Source organism: Sceloporus undulatus, chromosome 3, assembly GCF_019175285.1.
Source record: "Sceloporus undulatus isolate JIND9_A2432 ecotype Alabama chromosome 3, SceUnd_v1.1, whole genome shotgun sequence".
In the NCBI taxonomy this organism is placed as follows: domain Eukaryota; kingdom Metazoa; phylum Chordata; class Lepidosauria; order Squamata; family Phrynosomatidae; genus Sceloporus; species Sceloporus undulatus.
In genome coordinates, this window is record NC_056524.1 from 155,793,215 (window position 1) to 155,817,175 (window position 23,961).

General features: G+C 38.4%; 1 protein-coding gene across 3 annotated transcripts in view; it reads left to right on the forward strand.

Moving 5' to 3' along the window:
* Nucleotides 1-23,961, forward strand: part of RET (ret proto-oncogene) — a 133,575-nt gene that overhangs the window by 51,431 nt on the left and 58,183 nt on the right. For all 3 annotated transcript variants that reach the window (XM_042461164.1, XM_042461163.1, XM_042461165.1), the window contains 3 exons: nt 19,910-20,161; nt 21,068-21,364; nt 23,025-23,266. In XM_042461164.1, the coding sequence (XP_042317098.1) occupies nt 19,910-20,161; nt 21,068-21,364; nt 23,025-23,266 (791 nt within the window). The remainder of the gene's footprint in view (nt 1-19,909; nt 20,162-21,067; nt 21,365-23,024; nt 23,267-23,961) is intronic.

The window sequence follows — 23,961 nt, forward strand, 5'->3', positions numbered from 1 at the left end:
AGAGAACATCCAAGGGAATGGGAGGGCTTCATTGGGACTGTACAAGTCACAGCAGCTGCACAAGTCTTGATAGACCTCTTAGAGAGCAAGTGAGTGGAGATTGGTGTAACTAGGCAACCAGTGGATTGGTAAATATCTTACTGGATGGAATTATTTGGGTCTCATTCCCAACTCTCCAACTCTCAAATCAGCGACTTAAGAAGTCGAATAATGAACTTATATAAGAACACCACAGCTTGTTTAATAGATTTACAACTGACATTTCTGTTTATTGGGGCCTGTGTTCCATACTAGATTTGTTTTAGCTAGAGATGCTGGAGGTCTAGTAATGTTCTTGCCATGTGTCTGAAATAAAGGTGGAAAATTGCAGTACTCTCTTCTTTGGGGATTAGTTTCCACCATCTCTGCCATTTCTTAGTACTGCTCTGTTCTTAACATTACAGTACATTTCCGATGTACATTTTTGTTTTGGCCAGAGCTGTCTCAGAGTGTTTGTTTTCCTTTCTTTTGCTGAAAAAAACACTGCAGGCCAAGTACACAGCATGTGGTAACCACCAGTTTGTTGTGTGTATTACATAGTAACTAGTTCTGATGCCTCCATATATAAGGTCACAAACTCTCAAATTAATTCTGTCACAGGAGAGGACCCATTAGATTCTTAATTGACTATTTCCTTGCAAATAAGCAGGAAGGAATTAATCTGTAAGCAGTGTACATAAATCACATTTCTGTGCAAATGAATAACAAACAGCAAAACTCATTGCACTTCACACACACACACACACACACACACACATTCTTCTGTTACACTGCTAATGTATACCAGTGATGACACAATACTGAAGTTAGTGTAATGTCTGCATACAGGAGAAGGCCAACAACTCTCACCAGAGGACTTCTTGACTCCTGGTTAAGCCACATGCATGACCTGGCATACTCTGCTGGTTGTACTCTGTTGCAGGCATCTCATAAAACTATGGCCTGTTACAGACTGCCAAAATAAAGCTGCTTCCGGTCTCTTTGGAGGTATGCTATTTAAATGATGCATGGGTCCTAAGATTCTGGAGGTCGCACCAAAGCCACACTCCATTCCTAAGCACCAGAGTGCAGCTTTTGGAGCAGCTTCCGGATTCTTAGGATGCATGCATCATTTAAATATCATACCTCCAAAGAGACCCGAAGCAGCTTTATTTTGGCAGAGAGGAACACCAAACAAACACTTTGAGTAACTAGTTGTACCCTGAGAAAAGAATCTGGGGAATCTGGGGAACATATAAGCATGAAGTATGATGATTTTTGCTTTTGTAGATAAACTTTTTTTTTTTTGCAGTGTGATTTATGTGCAGTACAAATTATGTAGACACTAAGTGACTATGGAGAGAGGTCTAGAATTAAGATTATTCCTGTTGTTCCCAATCCTGATATTCACGAGTTTCTGTTTGCAGTAAGAGAGCACACTTTCACAATCCGTGTCTAGACATTTAGCTCAGACTTTTGGATGAATGTGTGGCGGTCCATGCATAGAAGGTTATGTGTGCCCAAGAACTGGGTCTCCCTTTATATCTATTTCATTGCCTGTAACATGTCAGTGCTTCTGAGTTTGACAAAAATTAAAACAGTTTCCACTAATCTTTGTTACACTTCAAAGTCATTTTTGGACTATAGTTCCCAGAATCCCCCAGCCAGCAGGGCTAGTGTTAATTCTTCTGAATTATTAAGATCTTCTATGGAGATCTCAGGTCCACATCCTGCTCCTGTCTAAGATCAGTTTCATGAATAAGCAGGATAGGGCCATCTTAGTGGTGGTACCTAAACTCTAGAACAGTGATTCCCAAAGTGGGTGATATGCCCCCCCAGGGGCCAGTGAAAAGATCCAGGGGGTGATGAGGGGGGAAATGGGGTATCAGGGGGGGCTTGAGTTGAAGTGTTGTTGTGCAAGAAAGACGGAAGGGAACTAGTAGTCTTTATGACCATGGTGGAGCTGAAGGTTGTGTGAAACCTCTTTTCAGGGTCCCTTAAAACCACAATGCAGACTTGCTGATCATTTAGTGTGGTAGTGTCTCCCAGTCTTTGCCTGCCCACATGAGCCTTAGCTGCATATTTCACTGGTGGCGGTGGTTGGAAAATACTTATGAGGCTTGGGCACAGGACATGACTTGCATGACTTTGAACATCACCATTGTGGGACAGACTGACTGAGCAAAGAATGGCAGTGGGGAGAAGTGGTGGGAAAAGGAGCTTTCGCATTTTGGACCTTGTTTAAGCTTTGTGAGCTTTGCTTGGATTTGGTTGACAAGTTGGAGCTACTCTGCTGTTCCTGTTTTCTTTCCTCAGATGGACTGAGAGAAGAGGTAACAAATGAAAATTCTGTGTGTGTGTGTGTGTGTGTGTGTGTGTGTGTGTGTGTGTGTGTGTGTGTAGTAGCACTTGGAGCTATGTGGGAAAGACATGTCTCTGGTGAAGGAGTGGGAAGAGTATCTGGGGCTGATTCTTGGAAAGAGTCCTTGACTTTGGAGTATCTCCTGTAGTTAAAATCTCTTCCTTTCCCAATCTGTGCCAGACTCAAGTCCAGGGCATGTGGCCACTGTAAATGCCCAACACACACTGTGGCTGGGCCCCACTTCATCCTAATGAAGAAGGATTGCGAGCCCTTCCACGCCAGGGAGAAGCTTCTCCCTTTTCACCTGGTTATCATGGGAGCAATAACTGAGCAGCTGGCTGAGCTGCGACTGGGAAGCATCTTGCCTGTATTAGCCTTTGCTGGAGGGGTGGCATGGGTGAGAGGCTTCTTGGTTTCAGCCAGCTGCTCGGTTGCTGCTCCCAGGGCGACGAGGTGCAAAGGGAGCTGTGACCAAGATGGATTGTATTGAATTTGCAGTATAATAGTAGACCTAATATCAAGAAATATACATGGGGGGATGCTAGGATCATCTCCTAAGACAAAAGGAGGTGATAGCCAAGAAAAGTTTAGGGACCATTGCTCTACTACATTCTAGAGTTTATAAAAGTTGTTTTGTTTGTTTGTTTGTTTGTTTGTTTTTTGTCTACAACTTCCATTCCAACCATCCATGCTGCCTGGGGAAATCTAAAAGTTTTATTTCAAACAAGTAATATTTGAAGTTTGTTTATAAAATCATACTCCAGATTCTTGATAATAATTGTCTAAGTGTTTGAGGTTCCCCCCCATCTTTTGACTGATCAGATGACAAATAGATATATTTTTTCCTAACCTAAGGAAAATTAATTAACTGAAGGAAAATTTCAACAGAGGGTCAGAATGACCATTTGATGGGGCATTTTCTTCCATCACTACATCCTTTGGTGTAAGAAGAACTGCAGTCCACCAACCTATAGAGTGCCACACCTTCCACGTCCTTACCTTGAAGCACAGAAACATAAATGTAACTGTTTATCTGAAATAGTGTATCATGACTACTATATCCTAACTATTGAAGGAATTGGATTTACATAAGTGTTGACTTATTATTCAGCAGTTGATTCAGTGGGTCTATTGCAATGAGCACCAGCAATTGTATTTGACCATTTTATTTTCTAAGACCCATGTGTTGCTGTTGTTTTATACTTTCAAGTGGTTTCTTAATTATGATGACTCTAAGACAACTCTGTCATAGGGTTTTCTTGGCAAGTTTATTCAGAAGGGCTTTACCATTGCCATCGCCTGATGCTGAGAGTATGTATGTTGGCTAAGGGCACTCACTTGGTTTCAATAATCCATGCACTACCCTTAAATATTATGTTAATACTATGTACCTGACTGCCCCAGATTTTTTAAACCACTGATACATACTCTCTCATCAGTACAGTGGAATACCTAGCACTGAATATATTTGTGGTGACCCTCTTGTTTGAATCTTATGATCAACTTATCTTTTTTAATTGACCATGGTACATATTGAAAAATCAGAACATTGGGTGATTTTTGTCTCTGATATATGTTGCTAACTAAACCAAAAGGGTGGGCAAGGGGACAGTTTTAGAAGATAAACATAAACATAACCACATTTGAGCCCAGTTATTGATTCAGGCTGTTCTGATGGCTTAGCAGCTGACCACCTACTTTTCCTATGAGTCACTGGACCCATTCACATTACAGAATTATAGTTCTATTATTCCCCTTTAACTGTCATAGTTCCATCTTGTGCAATCCTGGGATTTATAATTTGGGGAGGTGCTAAAGTGTCCAGGCGGAGGATTTTAAATGCCCCCTTCTAAACTGCAAATTCAGGGTTTCAGTAAGAGGGAGCCATGGCAGTAAAAGTGGAAACAGTGCTATAATCGTGTAGTTTGAAGTGACCCACCACTGTTATTCAAGCTAGCACAGGCAACTAACAGCACGTCTATTAGCATTAAAGAAAGATGATGCTAGAAAATGTTTCCATTTCCTTTTATGCTAATTTCAATGCCATATATTATCTCATCTTTTTTTTACACTTTTTCTGTATGTGGAGTCTGAGTGGGTATGTTATTGCTTTATTTATTCAGAGAAGATACAAATAATCACCCCAGGACAGTTGCTGCCCTTGTGAATTAGACTTTGGGATGAAATGGGGGGAAAAGAACTCAGTAGATTTCCCCTTACAATCACCAGTATTTTTCTCCTAAATCACTGTGAACTAGTTAAGATAAATCTCTGTTTGTAGAAGCTACCCATGGTGAGGGGACACTTTCTTACTCCATCCACTAGGAAAGTGTTGGTGCTGTCATGGGACTTACAAGTCATGGGACTTACAACCATAAATAGGAAAATTCATCCAAATCAGTTAAGTGTCCTTCCCTTATCTGTGCAAATGTTTTTTTTCCCACTAGGGCTAATAAAAAGAGCATGTTTTTATAAATATTATAAAGTGTTGGAAGTACAGTAGTTGAAATTGTTTGCATGGGTAAAAGATTTCAGATATTAGGTGTAGGGGCATGATCTTATCTTTAATAAGACACTGTGATGTTTTCAGTGATGTTTTCACATGGCCCAACCTAATAGACTGCATGGTGCTGTGACATCATGCTCTAGACATGATCACTACTTGAGGATGTGGCAGGGTATGCAAATAGTGCCATCATTTTGCCAGTCAAATATGACACATTCAAATGATGCAAATGACTTATCACGGAACAAGCTCCAGGGATGGCATTTTGAATCCTTTTCCATCCTTTCAAATCCATTTTTTTCCATGATGCCTTTCTCACATTCTACCTTTGTATATTGAATCAATGGTTTTCAGCCTTTTTGTATTTTATGTTGCATCAGTCAGTCTTGTCCGAAAAACCAGGTTCCATCATGAAAGAAACAAAGGGCTTCCATTTCTGAAAAGAAAATATCTTTACACTGAATTCTGTTATTCTACAAGAATATATACATTAATAAACTGAATGTGTTTACAGGCATTACCTCTGTAACAGAAAATTTGGTAGCAGAGACAGAAATAATGTGGAAAGAACATGGATAGCTGCCACACCACAATAAAGAAGAGTTCAACATGTTTAGCAAACCTTTATTCAACCAAGTTATGTAAGCTTAAAGACTTGTAAAAGGTATATGCCTAACTCAATTAATGAAGTAAATGTGTTGCTTATTGTTACTTCTTTAACAGAAACTTTTGTGCCAGTGGTAGAAATAGCATGGAAAGAATAGGGATAGGGTCCTACGCCATGAAAAAGAAGGGCAGTACAATACATTTACTCAGACTTTTAATTCAAAACTAATAATATGCACATGTGAAATAAAACCAGGTCCAATAAGTTCTGCATGAGAAAAGAAAAGAAATATTTTGAACTTTTTGGAGGCAATTTGAAAACTTCAAAAATTCATTCATATATATATAAATAATATCTTTCATCACTGTCCACTCTTCTCAATTTTTTTAATGGTGAAACATAAATATCTGAACATAAATGAAGCGTTCCCAGGCATTGCATAATTGTCACTGGCTATTTGATGTTCTTTTGTTGTCTGTTTTATTGAATCACTTCCTGTATTGCTATGTATTTTATATGTACTATCCTACTAGAGAGGTCCCCTCCCCACCACCTTTCCCTTCTCCTTCTGTGTCGTGTCTTTTAGATTGTAAGCCGGAGGACAGGGAACCGTCCAATTAAAAAGATTGTATGTACAGCGCTGTGTAAATTTACAGCGCTTTATAAATAAAGCTTAATAATCTGTGATTTTTTAAAAACATCTTGGAACAGGGGAGCTGAGGTGCAGACGTATCTGCCCTCCACTTTTCTCTATGTTTTCCTGTTCATGCATGCTCAAGAAGGGATTATAGAGGTAGCTTCTGTTTACCTTGCTTGTTTTAGGGAGGCACAAATAAGATTTCAAATAAAATCCAAGATATAGATGAAACAGCAAACTCTGCCTTCCAACAGGGATATCATCATGAAAAGAATTTGCACCTTAGAATAAGGAAATTCTCAGCTGCAAAATAAACTGGAGAATTTGGAAAACTGAGAAAGATGGGTGAACTTTCATCTGAAGGGTATTCCAGAATTGGTGACCCTCTCCTCACTAAAGGATTCAATACTTGCATGGATTAATAAAATAAACCCTGAGCTAAATCTATCGCTATTAGACATAGAATGCATGAATCATTCCCTAAAGCTGCCACAACTGGCTAACAAGGCCCCCAGTGATACTAACATGCAGTTTGCAAGATTTCCAAAGAAAACTTTATTTTTCAAGAGTTGCAGATCTTAATTATGAGGGACATAAAGTTGCAGTCTACCAGGATGTTTCAATGAAGACATTAAGGAAAAGACAATCTCTCAAGCCTTTTACAGCTGTTCTGCTCTCCAAGGGAATAAAATATAGCTCATTATGGCAATGAGACCCTAGCTGCTTCTACCAAAGACCAAATGATGCAAATTTTTGAGACACTTGGCATCACAATACCCACAGATCTTGCAAGAAATACCTGCTCATTTAAACCTAATGAGAACCCCGAGGGCGATAGCTATCAAGGAACACAATGGCAGACAGTGCAGAAAAGAAAAGGAAAAAAACCAGCAATTCAGTCAGCCCTGCAGCTTCCATGTAGACATCCTGCAAACCCCTGGGAATTTATTGGAGATGATCCTTAGTGCTTTGCTAGGACTTTGCAGGCAGTGGAGTGAGCCTAGTAGTACCTCCACAGGTGCCATCTTGAGGTTTGTTTTCCTGCACTACCAGCTGTCACTTTCATCCACCCTTTTAGCTGCTGAACTTCAAAAACGTAGTGACAGTGATTCATTCTAGAGAGGTGACTGTCCACATGGGGACACTTGGTGGGCAATTTTGTGTATCTATTTCTCCACAGCTAGTAACTGATGCTTTTTTTTCTGTCTACATAGCTATCAATTTACCTGACATACTAAAAACCTATACAGAGTTATATGATACTCTTCAGATTTAAAATTTGATATTTCTTGCTTCTTAGCAAACTGTTATAAAAACATTAATCACAGGTTGGGCCAAAAACATAGGAAATAATATCTTACAATGAAAAGATATAATTTGCCCCTATTCCTCCAGAGGAGATCAGAAAGTTTGACTCTGATCAGAACAGGAGACACCTGCCCCTCCATTCCTCATGGTCATGATACTGTTCTTAGTTCATTGTTAATAGCTACTGTAGCTATATTATTATGTTATTGAATGCTTATTTACATCACATGACTATTCTGAAAATATTTGGGGGAAAACCGGTAAGATATCCAAATGGGGCAAAACTGAAGCTCCCACGAATGTGGAGGGCAACTGTATTTGTGAAAGGTAAAATTTCAGGCACTATGTAACTTATTTATGCCTTAAGCCAAATGCATATTCAGTTTATTTGTGAAATATTAACAAATACTGGTTGCTTTGCTTTGGGAGAGAGTATATTAGGAAGTGCTATCCAAGTGATTAGGGAGTGATACCCAAATTATCTTAAATCAAAATTAGATCAATGAGCAGAACATCCTAGGCCATGAAAATGGCTGTTAAAATAGAGAAAAGAATTTTAATAATAATAATAATAATAATAATAATAATAATAATTTTAGAAGCTAACTTGTTGCCTGTTGATATAACATCCATATTAATAATAATTTTATTTTTATGCCCCAACTACTGCTCATATTCAAGGATAGATCTAATTTTAGTTTCCAATACTGTTGTTAACCATTATTCTGATCTTCTGCTTGTGCCCTTACTAGTCTCAGACCATACTCCTTTTTTAAGCCATTGGTATCAATAAGAGCTTATGTTCTACAGACTCTAATGTGGAGATTTAAATGCAGTTCTCCTCACTAAAGATCAATTCATAGATGATTTTTTAAAAAATCCATTGCAAAATGGGTCATTGGGATAAGAAATGCAAGATGGGACATAATGTAAGCTGTTATTCAGAGTTAATTTATTAAAGAAGGGGATGAAGTGAATTAAAGAATCTGCTATACAATGTCTATTACATGAAAAATGTATTTACTTGCAGAACATAAGCATATTGGAATACAGTATTTTAAAAGCTTGAATCTAAAAAGGCATAGTTTAATGTCTTGGATTTAGACACAATACAAACATTTGTGGCCAGAGTTAATAGACATTATTACCAATTTGGAGAAGCTTCTTGATAGAGCTCTGAAGAAAAGAGCAAATAGAATGTAATTCCATTTTCTAAAATGAACTTTGAATATCTCTACTTCTCCACAAAATCGAGCAGAGGAACTTTAAAAGTTTTATACAACATTACATACCCTTGGTATCACTAAGGATAATGTTATAGCCGAATTCCTTGACTCGCTACTGATTTAAAAAATACTAATGCAGAAATGGAATGTTTAATTAAATTTGCGTCAGAGGAAGAAATCAAACTAGTACTAAAGACATTAAAGCCATTCAAAACTCCAATGGATATCTGGGAGAATTACTCAAAAAAATTTTTGGGAAGATTTGACTCCATATTTTAAGATTTATATACAAATAATAGTGAAGGGTAGAGTAATACATGGTAATTGTCAACGGACAAAAATAGGAATAATTCCAAAACTGATAGCTTTCTACTGGAATTGCATTGTCGCAAAAAAATATTTACAGCAATTTTAGCCAAACAACTGAAATTATTTGTGACAACATATATTTCAATAGACCAACCTGGATATATGCCAGACAGGCATTTAGAAGATGCTATAAGGAGGGCACTTAATATAATTAATTATGGAACCCAAAGTAAACAACCATTAGCAATAATATCATTGGATTGAAAGTTTTTGACAAAGTACTGTGCCCTTTCCTGCTGAATTATTAACAAGTATACAATTTGTGTCCTTGTTAAAGCAGCTATAGGAAGGTTCTGTGGACCTGGTGCATGTTATTCAATGGGATTCAACCCATTCTGAATTCTTCTGAGGAATCAGCATTGCTTTGTGCTTTTTCATACTTGTGTGCTTTCACACACATGTGCTTCCTCAACGTTTTAGCAGCAATTTACCAGTACTTACCCCTCGGTAAAATTGTTTTCTGCTCCAGAGACTAGGACCCGGAACAAAGGATACAAGCTGTGGGAGAAGAGATTCTACCTCAACATTAGGAGCAACCTCCTGACAGTAAGGGCTGTTTGTCAGTGAAACACACTTTCTCGGAGAGTGGTGGAGTCTCCCTCCTTGGAAGTCTTTAAATAGAGGCTGGATGGCCATCTGTCAGGGATGCTTTGATTGAGAGTTCCTGCATGGCACAATGGGGTTGGACTGGATGGCCCTTGTGGTCTCTTCCAGCTCTATGATTCTATGATTCTATAAAGAAAATAATGACCACAGAGAATCTACACAAATTCAACCTAGACAATGAGGAAATGAAAATATTAAAAGAGTTCCTATATCTTGGCTCAAACATTGATCAGAGGGGGGACTGTAGTCAAGAAATCAGAAGAAGATTAAGAATAAGGAGAGCAACTATGAAAGAACTAGAAAAGACTCTAAAATGCAGAGATATACAACTGAGTACAAAAGTTAGAATAATTCAAGTCATTGTGTCCCAGATAAAGCAGCTATGGGACACAATAGCTTGAGATGTGAGAGCTGGACAGTTAAGAAACAAGATAGGAAGAAAATCAATTCATGTGAAATGTGGTGCTGGAGAAGAGTGCTGAGGATGCCATGGACAGCACTCTTCTAGAGCAGAAGAAGCCAGAAATCTCCATGGAAGCCAAGATGACAAACTGAGACTGTCATACTTCGAACCCATCATGAGATGGATGGACTCTATTAAGGAGGTCATGGGTATGAGTTTGCAGAAACTAAGCAGAGCTGTGGAGGACAGAGAGTCTTAGAAAGTCTCATCCACAGGTTCGCTGTGGGTCATGATAAACTCAAGGGTGGTTAACCACAACAAAGGAGCCCTGGTGGCACAGTGGGTAAATGCTGGTACTGTAGTCACAAGGTTTTGCGTTGCATCCCAGGGCTCCAGGGTTGACTTAGCATCCCATCCTTTCATAGGTTGGTAAAATGAGTACCCAGCTTGTTGGGGCAATTGGCTTACAGGTTGTAAACCGCATAGAGCTTGCTGAGTTCACTGATAAGCATTATAGTGCTGTTGCTATTAGCCTTTACAGGATACTGGTATTTTGGAACTCCTGGTACTTTAGTAAATACATGCAAAAAGCAAAATAGCTACTAGGAGGAGAGTTTGGGATCTTAACAACACACTTTATCAGCACACTGACTTTTGGAATTATTTTTGAATTAAAACTCTGAGGTGTTTTCACACAGAACATATGAACAAGCTTCTTCAGTTAAGAGTTGAATTATTTCAAGGCCAGCAACATAGCCAAGAATAAAGTTTTAAAAATGCATCCAGCGTCTGTGCAGAATAGTGCTTTAGGAAAACCTGTATTTGTAGATTCTTTTTCTCTTTTTCTATACATGATCAAGGAAGAACACATGAAATCAATTTTTTGCGAATTCCCTTTAGAGATTCTCAACAATTCATGCTTGTCCACTTCCCGATTTCATGCTGGGATGGAAGAAGTTCAGGTAGTTAAACATTTGCAGTTGAGTATAGTTGCCAATCATGATTAATAACAGTAATCATTTAAAGAGCTATCTCCCTTCTACTGTCACACCAATTGATTGCTGAAATCTGATGCTTAGCCACAAATATGTGGGTTATTACTAGCAATCATCATGTTTCTCTGGTAACCTCATTACCTTCTGTATGTAAAAATAAAGAGTTATGGCTTCAAAATATGAACAGATAGGAATATAATTACATTAATAACATGACCTGTTTTCAATAAGATGTGGTAAATTGTTGAGGGTGGTAAATTCAATTTGTTCCACACAGTGAGAAAACGTTTGTCTCCTATCATTAAAATATTATGTTTGGATAATAGTGCAAAGCTGCTTTAAGGAAGTTTTACAAAAGATTACAGGTTGTAGATATAAAATATATAGCACATTTTGAAGGCATCCCTTTTTGTTTTCATAGTTTTCCTATGTTTATAGCTGAGAACGATTTTACTGTAAGCTAAAATGGCCATTGTTTCTGGACCTGTTATAATCTTTCTTGCTTTGATACGTATGATTTGGTTTTAGAGATGCACTGTACCTGTTGAGGTTTGCTTTATTTCGTATATATTCTGAACTTTCTTCAGTGAACTCAGGATGGCATACATTTTCTCTTAGGTTAAGAGGTGACATGGTAGGCTAGACTGAGACTGAAATATTGATAGCATGGGAAAAAGGTATAAGCAAAAATTGCTGATCACTCCATAACTGAAGTGGGGGCAATATTGTAATTTCTCTTTGTGCATCTACTTTTCCTGATCCTCTGGATCTCAAAATGAAGTACTATTGTCCTTCCACATTTGAGGGTTTGACTTTTAGATTTGACTATTTGTGGATTTGGTTAATATGTTCTCACTAGGAATCTCTAGGTCCTCTAGTACAACTCTATAGCCAACTTCCACTAAAGGTTGACCAAACAGTCATGTTGGTGGACCTAGAGGTTCCAAGACAGAACACTTCTCTAGCCTTGTGTAGGTCCTTCCAGCATGATTCTGTAGTCAACATTAAGTAGAAGTTGACCATAGAGTTGTGCTGGAGGAACAAGAAATTTATAGAGAGGTGTTACCTGAGATTTTAAAAAAACAATGTTTTTTAATTCGTGTTTCCCCCCCCCCCACTTTCACAGGGTCCCTGTGGCCCTAAACCCAGAGAATGTGGAGGGCCCACTGTATATTTAAACACTTTCTCAACTGGAGCATGTCCAGAGGAGGACATTCAAAATGGTAAAAGGTCTAGAAACCATGCCCTACAAGAAACAGCTTAGAGAGCTGGTGATATTTAGCTGGGAAAGAGAAGGTTAAGTGGTGACATGCTAGCCATGTTTAAATATTTGAAGGGATGTCATACTAAAAATGGAGCAAGCTTGTTTTCTGCTGCTCCAGAGACTAGGGGACAGAGCAATGGATTCAAATTACAGGGAAAGTGATTCCATCTAAACATTAGGAACAAGTTCCTGATAGTAAGAGCTGTTTGACAGTGGAGCACACTGCCTCCAAGTATAGCGGATTTCGCCTTTGGAGGTTTTAAAGCAGAGGCTGTATGGCCATCTGTTGGAAGTCCTTTGTTTGTGTCTTTCTGCATGGCAGGAGGTTGGAGTTAATGGCCTTTGTGGTCTCTTGTTGTGCATAAATAGGAGGATGGACTCATTTAGTAATGTTTTCAGTTCATATTTTCCTATTAGCACTGTTCCATTTCTTTGTGTGTTTTGTAGTGATATAAATATGTTATGTGTATATACATGTGAAAATTCAGCATATGCAGTGTTACTGTGCCTTTATTAGGCAGCATCAATTAAAGACCTAGCTATTCTTTCCCAGTAACACATTGGCAAATATTTTTTCACCAGTCACAGTCTGACCTTCTCTAGGAACATAAGAAGAACTGTACGCGCAAATCCAACTGTAGTAGGTTCCCACATTTCTTCCACAAAAAAGGGAAAGATGAGATAAGGATGTTAAAATCCAAATTTAAACAAATACCACTGGTTTAACTTTGATTAGGGTTGAGCTGAGTCTTAAGGGGTTAAACTAAACACATCACAGAAAAAGATCAGTGTTGAGTCTAGATTTCAAGCAAAAGAACGGGGAAGGGCAGGAAAAAGAAATGGGTTGAACCATATTTGTGATAGTAAATTTATATTTGAACTGTTGTCACTTTAGTGCAATGAAAGAAATGATTTTATAAAAAGACAAATATAGGCTAGATGCCATTAAATTTGATTTGTGTCATGAAGTATCCTCATAGTAATGAGATACAAAACAAAATGGTAGTCGTAAATTCTCTCAGAAGGGTAGGAGGAAAAACATAAGCCCCTCCTCTCAGAAGCTGTTAGTTGTCATTTTGCTACTTTAAGTAAGTTATAAAGCTCTGACTGCTCCGTGAGAAATTATTATTAAATGTTCACTTCCTTTATTACTTCAGTAGATTATTATTTTAATGTACAATACATGTAGAACAAATTGCACATGCAGTAGTAAATCACACTGTTACAGTTTGTCATGAGATCTAGTGATGTCATGAATCATGGCCATATTTCAAGAAGATTATGTAATGTTTCCAAATGGGCACCGTACTGCATCGTTCCTTTTCTTTGATAATACAGGTCCAACAATAACAGCGAGCTAAGTTAAAATAGTAATATTTGTATCCTATACTGGCAGGAAATAGCCTTTATTTAAAAAAAATATTGAGGGCATAGAAAAGGTATAATGTTTTATGCGCTGTTCTAAGAGTCCAGTTTAAGGGAACCTGCAGATTAAGAACTTCATGTTCAATTATTAAGAGCCCTTTTTAAATAAGTGTGAAGTGGGCATCACCTGTCTGTTGGGCCTCATTCAGCCCAGAAGAGGTCAGAGACGGGCTTGCCAGGACTCCATGTCCCTCTCTGACCCTGAAGCCCCACTTCACCTGAAACTAATGGTGAAGGAAATGGATCCCATTGGCTCAGTCCAGATGCACCTTTGCGGCGCCCTCATCACATGCTAGAGGTTGGCCGAGAGCGCACCGCCCATACGTGCCTCACCCCTAGCACGTGACGAGGGTGTCAAAATGGCGGCACCCTGTACACACGGGCACTTCTGTTTTGACACGACGGATGCTTAGCGTCCACTTGTCGTGTTCCCCATTGTGACTACGTGAGTGCACCATTGCAATGGCGCCACAGAAAGAACCCACTTTTTGCGGGTTCTTTTTGCTGTGCGAGGGAGCTGCGCGGTTTGTCCGCTGAGGCTTCCTCGCACAGCAAAACAAGGCTCCGTCAGACCCCGGCATTGTCTCTGATCAGAGGTTGCTTCCCCATCTCAGATACCTCTTCCAAAAAGCAGCTGGTTTCTGCCTGTAGATCGTCTGTATTGTAGTGATATTTTTTTACAACAATGTATTTTGCAAATCTGGCTGTATAAAGCAAAGATGCAGAATTGTCAAATTAAGGCTGTTCCCTTCATAAAATGGGCAAGTATTAGTATTTGAGGAAACCTTACATCAGATCTTATGAAATCAAGTGAACTGTTTTTATAAGAGAGCCTGAGAATGTCTGAAATAATCTATTTAAAAGAACAGATAGGTTTGAGTTCAGATATAACTATTGTGGCACAGTAGCATGGCATAAAGAAAGACCCCAGAATAAGCATGGTAGCCTCTATCTCTTACACCAAGGCAATGTGGGAACTGCCTATGATCCCTTCTAGCACACTCTAAAGATCTTAACATATCTAAAGGAAGGGTGCAGCTTGATACTAGTCTTTCCTGGAAGGGCTGTGGGGAGTATTATCTTGGCAGGGGTTCTATCAAATGTCTCAACTCTGCTTTCCAGGCACACCGTTCAATTGCAGTGTTGGGAGACCCAAGTCAGTCAACTGCGAGTGTTCCTTATGTAATAGACTGCACTGATTCATATCAGTCTGTATGTTTCCTTTACAGGTTGAGGCTCCCTTATCTGAAATGCTCCAAAATCCAAAACAATTTGAACTACAATACATGTAGCATTGTATATACGTTTGCAAGTCTGGAGAGGGATGTGAGGCTAGAGTAGAACATGAACAAATTACCAGAAGTGCCACCACTGTTGCCTCAAAGATGGGATTGGAAGGCTCCCCGGAGACCTCCTGTACAGTAATCAGATCCCTTATTTAAAACAAAATGGTGCAGTTTTTGTGGGCTATTTAGAGATATATGAGAGACACAGTGCTGCAGAAAGACACAGCTGGAGAGAGACATGGGGATATTCCAAAGGAACCTGATTTTGGAATATTTGCCAGCTGTCTGCTTCTATCTTGTGCATGAATGACCAGGAGTGCCGTCATCACTACCTTGAAGATAGAAGCAGGTGGGTGGAGGGCTCCCAGGAGATCTCCTGTACAGTAATCAGATCCCTTATATAAAATAAAATGCAGTATTTGTGGGCTGCAGGGAGACACAGTTGGAAAGAGTAATGTGGATTTTGGGCTGCCCATCAATGTGCAGGTCATTGCTGCTGCTAAGGATGATCTTCCTAGGTGCTATTGCTTGCCAGCTTCTGGTGTTGCTTGCCTCCTTCCAGTCTTCCACCCACTGCTTGCCTTTGCTACCACTGCTGCCCTAGTCATTGGAAAGTTCCCTCTATGTTTCATACATTTTTTAAAAGCAGATTTATTAAAATCTCCTGTCTCACTCCAGATACATCTCTGCAGTGTTCTGTTTCTCATCTCTCTGCAGTCCACAAACACTACACAATTTTGTTTTATATAAGGTACGTGATTACTGTACAGCAGATCTCCATGAAAACCTCCAGTCACCAGCTTCCATCTTCAAGGCAGCAGTGCTGGCAGGCCTGATTGTTCATTCTCAAGGCAGAAGGGGGCAGCTGGCAAATATTCCTAAATCCAAACCACTTTTGGTCCCAAGCTTTTCAGATAAGGGAGAATCAACCTATGCAGTGGGCCCTTGGTATTCACTAGGGTTTGGTTCCAGGGCCACCCCTCGTGTATCCCAAAATCGTTGGATGCTCAAGTCCTGTTAAATACAATGGTGAAGTAAAATGGTGTCTCTTATGTAAAATGGAAAAATCAAGGTTTGCTTTTTGGAGAGAGAGAGAGAGAGAGAGAGAGAGTGTGTGTTTTCAAGCCATGGATGGTAGAATCCATGGATATGGAAGGTTGACTGTATTAAGTGGTCAGGAAACAATGCTTTTGATGTCTACTGTCCAGTTCCTGGAGTTGTTCAAAGCAATTGAAGTTAATGAAACAGTGGTAATGAAGCAAGACCTATTCTTGCTATATCACAAGTTCACACTTTTCCTTCATCTGTGTCTCATCATTAACAAAATTACCTATGGTTAGATTTTTCTACAAGATGAAAAGGCAAAGATGGCTGTCTGAGGAAAGGAAATAACAGAACCACCCTTCAGGGCTGCCTGCTGAGAAAGAAGCTGTAGGAAATGAGTCCTGATTATGCTATAATTAAATAAAGTGCTTAGTACCAGGGAGAGAAATAAGAATGGTACTGAGGCAGAATGGGCCTGTTTTATCCATTGCTTCAAGCTGATTGTTTTCACTGTAAGTTTGATCAACAAGCATTTTGACCTCTTTCTGTGCATCATTATTGTATGATTTGGAAATTACTATTAGATTATACTTACAATCTAGATACTTCAGAGAAGTCTGATTTGGTGGAGTGTGGGCTGATTTCTTAGCCATTGAAAGAATGGCGTTCTCTTGAAAACTGGAATGAAAATAGGAACAGAGGCTCTGAAAGGCATGAAGTTGACTGTGACTGTTAGGTCGATTGCTGATAAGTTGGTGTTCCCTTTCCTTTTCCAGCATTTCACCATTAAAGAGTGCATGCAGTTTTTCTACCTTCATATTTATTAGAATGTTCATTATAGCAATAGAGGAACTCAGAAGGGACACGGTGGCTCAGTGGTTAAGACTCTGACAATTGCAAGGTTGAAGCCCAACTGCCATGTGATGAAGTGAGCTCCCATCACTAGTCCCAACTTTTGCTAACCTAACAGTTTGAAAATGTGTAAAAGTGCAAGTTGATAAATAGGCACCACTTTGGTGAGATGGTAATAGCATTCTGTGTAGTCATGCTGGTTACATGGATCACAGAGATGTCTTTCGCAATGTTGTCTCTTTGGCTTAGTAACGGAGATGAGTTCCCCTAAAGGTTCCCTACATTTGGACACGACTTGACACCCTTGCCAAAGGGATATACCTTTACCTTTAACCTTTAGGGGAACTCAGATTTTACAAAGACAACGTTCCAGCAGTGCTACCAATATAACTCTCTTTGATGTGATATGGATAATAATAAAGTGGTTGAAAATCACCAGCAGCTTTTAAAATAATACAAAATTCGAAACAGTTTATAGACACCATCTACAACATTTCAGCAGAGGAGTGGTTTGCTAATCTCTGACTTTTCATGTAATACAATTTTGAAAACAGACTTGGTTACAAAATTTAGAATATATAAGTGTATTCATATCTCCGCTGAGTAAATTTTTAAATATTAGACATAATTATGTGCAAAGAAATGAGTAAGAAATGTTAAGAAATTGATGTTCCAGTCCTTTCATGAACAAATTTGACAGGTCATCTTCTTCGTTAAATTAAATAATATATTCAGTACATATTCAAAATAAATGCTCCTAAAGAGGTGAAGGATGTCTGTTTGTCATGGCGTATAAATATTTTTAACATGTATCATGGATTTATCATTCTGTTTTTTGTGACTGGAAGGCAAACACAGATTGCACATTTTATTGCTGAAGTATGTATCTCAGAGGAAATCCTGGTATGAGAAGGGAAAACATGTTAATAAAAGTGAATATGCATTCTTCTTATTATCTAGTTTGATTCATGTATTTCTTATGTATTTTATTAAACTGTTTTTGGATGCTATATACATTGTTATTCTTGCTATATACATTGTCAATTTTTTAATGTACAGTTCAGCTTTAATATACACCTATTTTCATTTAATAAAAAAATGTAAGAGGTCCACCTTGAGTACTAAATGGCTAATTCCTTTTTAACAGTGCAATTTAGGCATTTACTGTAAATACTCATGTATAAGTCTAGAAATTTTAGTCAAAAAATGGACTCCAAAAACCTGAGTTGACATATCCACGGGTCAGTGTAAGTATTGTAATGTATTTTAATTCTTCTTTAAAAAAGGAACCATTCCCTTGTGAAAGGCAAGAGTGTCACCTGTTCTGGAAGCACTCAAGCCCCCTTTATATTTTCTCATCCACGAAGCCTTTAGTGTTCCAATAGAGTTCCAGTAGAGCCCTGGTGGTGCAGTGGTTAAATGCCTGAACTGCAGCCACTCACTCAAAACCATAAGGTTGCGAGTTCAAAACCAGCAAAAGGGCTCAAGCTCGACTGAGGCTTGCATCCTTCCAAGGTAGCTAAAATGAGTGCCCAGATTGTTGGGGGCAAATTAGCTTACAGTTGTAAACTGCTTAAACACTGCTTAGGCGGTATGAAGCGGTATATAAATGAAGCTTGTTTTTATTTTAGTGTGCTGGAATTTTGTATATTTTCTGGCACTGCTTTCCTTTGTTTCATCCTTTGTTATACACCCCTAAGTTTTGTCCTCGACTTATCCATGAGTTATATCAAAAACCATAATTTTGGCCCCAAAAACCTGCCCTTGACTTATACATGAGGTTGACTTATTGTCAAGTATATACAGTATTCCCTGGTCTTCAGTTCAAGGATGTCTTTTGATACAAAAGTATAAAATAGCTTAATAAAACCTAATTTTTTTTAAAAAAATTTAAAGAGCCGAGAACATGCTAAAAAGATTTTCACTAGGTGATAAAAAGATACACTCAGTACAAGTGAACTTTCCTGGGGAGAGAGTGCCAGACATGTGGCCCACCTCAGAGAAAGCCCTGTCTAGCCTTCATATGCCTCACCACTGATGTTGGTGCAACCTGCAGAGGAGCCTGTGTGAAAGATTTCAATATCCAGGCAGATTAATATCTGAAAAGGCATTTTGGTTTCAGTTCTGTGAATAAAGACCTGCTGGTTAGATTGTGGCATGAATTTTCTATATTGAGCTGCCTTTATGACACCTATTTTTATTTAAAGGGACGTGGTGGCTTAGCAATTAAGATGTTGACTCTGACATCCAAAAGGTTGGCAGGTTAAGGCCCAAGCACCACATGACGGAGTGAGTTCCATTACCAGCTTCTGCTAACCTAGCAGTTGGAAAACATGTAGATAAATACAGTGGACCCTTGTTATACGCTGGGGTTTGGTTCCAAGATCACCCGTGTATAACAAAATCCGTGTTTGCTCAAGTCCCATTAAATATAATGACATAGCAAAATGGTGTTCCTTATAAGAATGGAAAATCAAGGTTTGATATCTGAAATGTATACCTTTTTTAACATTTTCAAACTGTGTGTGCTTGAATCCGTGTATAACAAATCCGTTTATAAGAAGGGCCGACTGTAGGTACCACTTTGGTGGGAAGGTAACTGTGTTCTGTGTAGTCATGCTGGCCGCATAACAATGGAGTTGTCTTTGACAGTGGAGATTATCACATTCCCTTTGCTCCTGTAATAGAAGCAGGATGTTTACAAAGGTGGATCTTATTGCATTTTTCTGTTGCCAGGCAGTACACAACCCGTATGCAACTAGGGCTTCTGCCGCTGCTTTTCAAGAACAGAAAATACATTCTTGTCAATGGGAAACCTTTACATTTATATGGCACTTTAAACAATGTGTGTGTATGTACACAAATACACACACACACACACACACACACACATATACACATGTATGTAACTGTAGGATTTAGGTCAGCGGTCTTTTCATAATGCATTTTTGAAATGTCTGCCCAAAAGTCATACAACTTGCTATTTATTTTTCTTTTCTAGTTGCCTTTGGCCTCTACTTTCCCAGGAAAGAATATCATGAGAATGTCTATCTTGACCAGCCGGCAGGAACCCCTCTTTTGCAGATCCATGCCTTGAAAGATTCTGAAGAGGAAGAGATCTACTTTTGGCTGTGCCCACAGCTCCATATTCCAAGAGCTGGAAATAAGGACAATCTCTGGTTTCAAATAAAAGAAAAATCGGGACTTCTTTTCCTCAATAGGACTCTGGATAGAGAAGACTTCGAAACACTATGTAAGTCATGCAGGTGAAACCATCCCTCCAGCAGCATAAATGGCATATGATATTGACCTTCATTTCCATCTGGCAGGAATTATTCAGATAGAGATGGATATCACATTGAAATGGCTTTTTTTCCTCTAGTGAGCTGAGCATAGTCTAAACCTCTTCGTTTGTAGAATATTGTAGCATTGTAAAATATTCTTACTATTTTTGTACAAGAGCAGTAGCTGTTACAGCAGAAGCAACAGAGATTTTTGCTGGCACATTACAGTCTTTATTGATTGGTTCTGGCATGAATTTTCTATATTAAGCTGTTTTTATAATGCCATAAACAAATGAGTTTCAAAAATACCACACTAAGAAAAAATGCATTGGTCATAGGATGATTCAGTTTTCTCATGAGAATTTTAGTTTCAGATAAAATAGAAAATTCATGACAGATTAATTTAAAACTCAGGGGAGCAGCAGGCCTCAAGTGGCACTTGTAACTAGCAGTTTATTATACAAAGATGGTATGTTATACTTTAAACCAGTGGCCTTCATGCATACAGCTCTAGTTATTTCAATTAAAACTATCCATTGCTCTAGTTTTAGTACATTGCTCTAATTAATTTTGCAGATTGGTATTTTGGAGCAGTTTCCAAAGGGAATTTTTCAGAGCTGTGTTTCACGTTAAGCCATATATGTTATTTGCATGCTTGATTTTTGTTCATGCCGATATTCCCTGGTGACTTGGGTTCCCAGAGAAACTAGATGGGGATAGACAAAAAGAGAGAGACAAGAAAAGAGAGATAGACTTGAGGGGGGAAATCCTGTTAGAGAGAGAGAGAGAGAGAGAGAGAGAGAGAGAGAGATAGCACAGCTCACAAAATGAGGAATTCTTGTATGCTGTCTTATAACCCTCTTCATTTCTAATAGTTGCAGGCAACTGGATGTCAATGCCAAAGCTCATGCTCCAAGTTTACCTAACTTCTCAACCTTTCCAAGGAAAAGAATGCAGAGACTCATACATCAAGGCACTGGTGAAGCTTTCCATTATCAACGCCACTATGCCAGCTTGTGATTCTGTGTCTCCAAACCAGCTGTGTTTTTCCAATATGGATCTCTCTTTTCACATCAAGGAGAACAAACCACCAGGGACATTTCATCAGCTCCAACCGCTTTCTCCACAACACCAGTGCCACAATGCAAGCATTTCCTATGAGGTGATAGCAGGTAAAACAACGGTCATTTTGTGGGATTTCAGTAGGATACCTGGGACATCATTTGGAAACCTATATTGCAAAATTTTCAATACAGTAGAAGCTATACTATTTCTTTCTCGATTAAATTCCTTTTATATTTTGATTCAAAAGATAGCCACAGATTTAATGGCCACAGCTACTTTGTTGGAAATATTTCATTATTTTTGTCAAAGCATTGAATAATAAGCATTGTATTGCTGGTGGTTGATAATTCTATCAATGTGCGAAGAACAATGGGACTGGACAACATAGAGCATGGGATTGTTGAAAACTTAGAAAAACTATGTGTCCATTTTGCTAAAACATTAGAAGTAAAAAGTATTCTGGAAATGGACTCTAGTGGACAGGGTTTTAACAAGCCAAACTTGCGGATAGGAATCTTATGCATCTTATTCTATTCTATTCTATTCTCTTTATTTATTTAATGTATATTCATCCTTTTTCCTGATATGGGATTATTCTATATACAGGTTGAATCTCCTTTATCTGGAATTCCAAAATCTGAAATACTCCAAAATCCAAACCTTTTTTGTTGAGTGCCTGAGATAGTGAAACCTTTGTTTCTAATGGTTCAGTGTACACAAACTTTGTTTCATGCACAAAATTATTAAAAATATTAAGTATAAAATTACTTTCAGACTATGTTTATAAGCCTTTAAAAAAATCCTAAATGACTTCTGAAGCAAACAAGGACATCTACTCATCCCTAGAAATCATGCTGAAGGACAATAGAGACTTAGTATCCTGGCTACTATAAGGATACATGAAACATAAATGAATTTCATATTTAGACATGTGTCCCATCTCATTAAGTATATGCAGATATTCTGAAATCAGGAAAAAAAAATCCAAAATCCAAAACACTTTTGCTCCCAAGCATTTTGGATAAGGGAGACTCAGCCTGTAAATTGTCTGTGAAATTGTTTTAAAATTACTGTGTTTCAAGCTTACCTTAGTATTTTGAAAAGCCAGAATAGAGACATTGTGAACAATAGATGATTGTTCTTTTATGTCCCAATTTTAGTAAGGTGTTGGTGGTCTCAAAATAAGAAATTTGGATGACAGGGCATGGGCACTTTATATAACACTGTTGTGAATTGCCAGGATACTAAGTCTCTATTGTCCTTCAGCACGATTTCTATGGATGAATAAATGTCCTTGTTTGCTTCAGGGGTCGTCTAGGATTTTTTTTTTTAATTTTCTTTGAACTGCTTAAAAAACCTTTGGTTGTCAATGAAAGGTTGCAAAAAACAACAACAATCCAACAACAACAGGTAGTGGACCTATGCAGCCTCTCATTAAACAGAACCTTGAAACATTAAAAACATTAGCTACCAGATAGTTCAGCTAATTCAGCAGAAAACAAGCATCCACTTTAAAATCATTATTAGGAGCCAGAGTTCATCCAGTAATAGTGTAGGAAAGTCATACCAGAAAGGAAATATTGATTAGGCCATATTGTAGGGGAGTGTTCCATAGCTGTGGTATTGCTATAGAGAAAGCCATGTATTCATTGTTCTTCTGGTAAAGTATACATGGAACAGGATCCAAAGGATGTTGTTAATGCATCATGTATCAGCTGTGTTGGTATGTATGTATGTATGTATGTATGTATTCATACTGTATTCCAGATGAAGGGTTACCCTTTCTTTACAACGAGGACACCACAAGTATTAGAGTGGCACATCCTTTGGATAGGGAAGAGCGAGAAAAATATGAGCTGATTGCCAAGTGTACAGTGAGAGACGATTCCAAGGAGATTTCCCAGGAGGTGGCCTTACTTGTAAATGTGTTTGATGAAGATGACATGCCACCCTTCCTGCCGAATGGCACTACCACAGCAGATGCTGTCGTGGAATTCAGTAGGAAAGAGGTAATGTTTCATGAGGATGTTATGACCTGCTGGTCATGTTGTTTGTGGATATCTTGTCAGATTTGCACTTCTTTCCACAGTTATTGAACAGAGAGATTTGTTGGTCTTTTTCTAAGTGTGTATACATTTTATTTACTTATTTCTTTAAAACATTAAAAAAAAACCTTTTAGACAGGCAGAATGAAGTTAAAAGTAGCATTAGCATGTAGGGATGTAAACAGTATTTACCCCCAGAAGAGTTGTAGACTAACGCTCAAACCACTACATCACACTGGCTCTCCTCTGTTATTTTAGGAACATAACTATATTATATACATAATAAAATACAACATTTTGGGGGTTTAAAATTACCATGTTTGGTGTATTCAGTGTTTGTGGTTGTTACAAAGGCATCTGCAAAGTCCTGAACTGGAAGGAACCTTTAGTTTTGTCAGTTTGTTAGGAGCAAACAAAACCCAAGGAAAAAAATAGAAGAAACCATCAATATAAGTATACGAGAAATTATTGTTCTTTAAAAATTCTCCCTAGCATCAAACAGGCATAAACTATTCATTCCCATAAAAAGAAATGGGGAAAAGAAATCAAGATAATGATCATGCTATCTATACTGAGAGGCCACCTACTTTTGGTCCTTGTCAACATAGATCATGCTGCCTGAATTATCTCTGCTCCAGCTGGTAATGAGAGAAACTGGT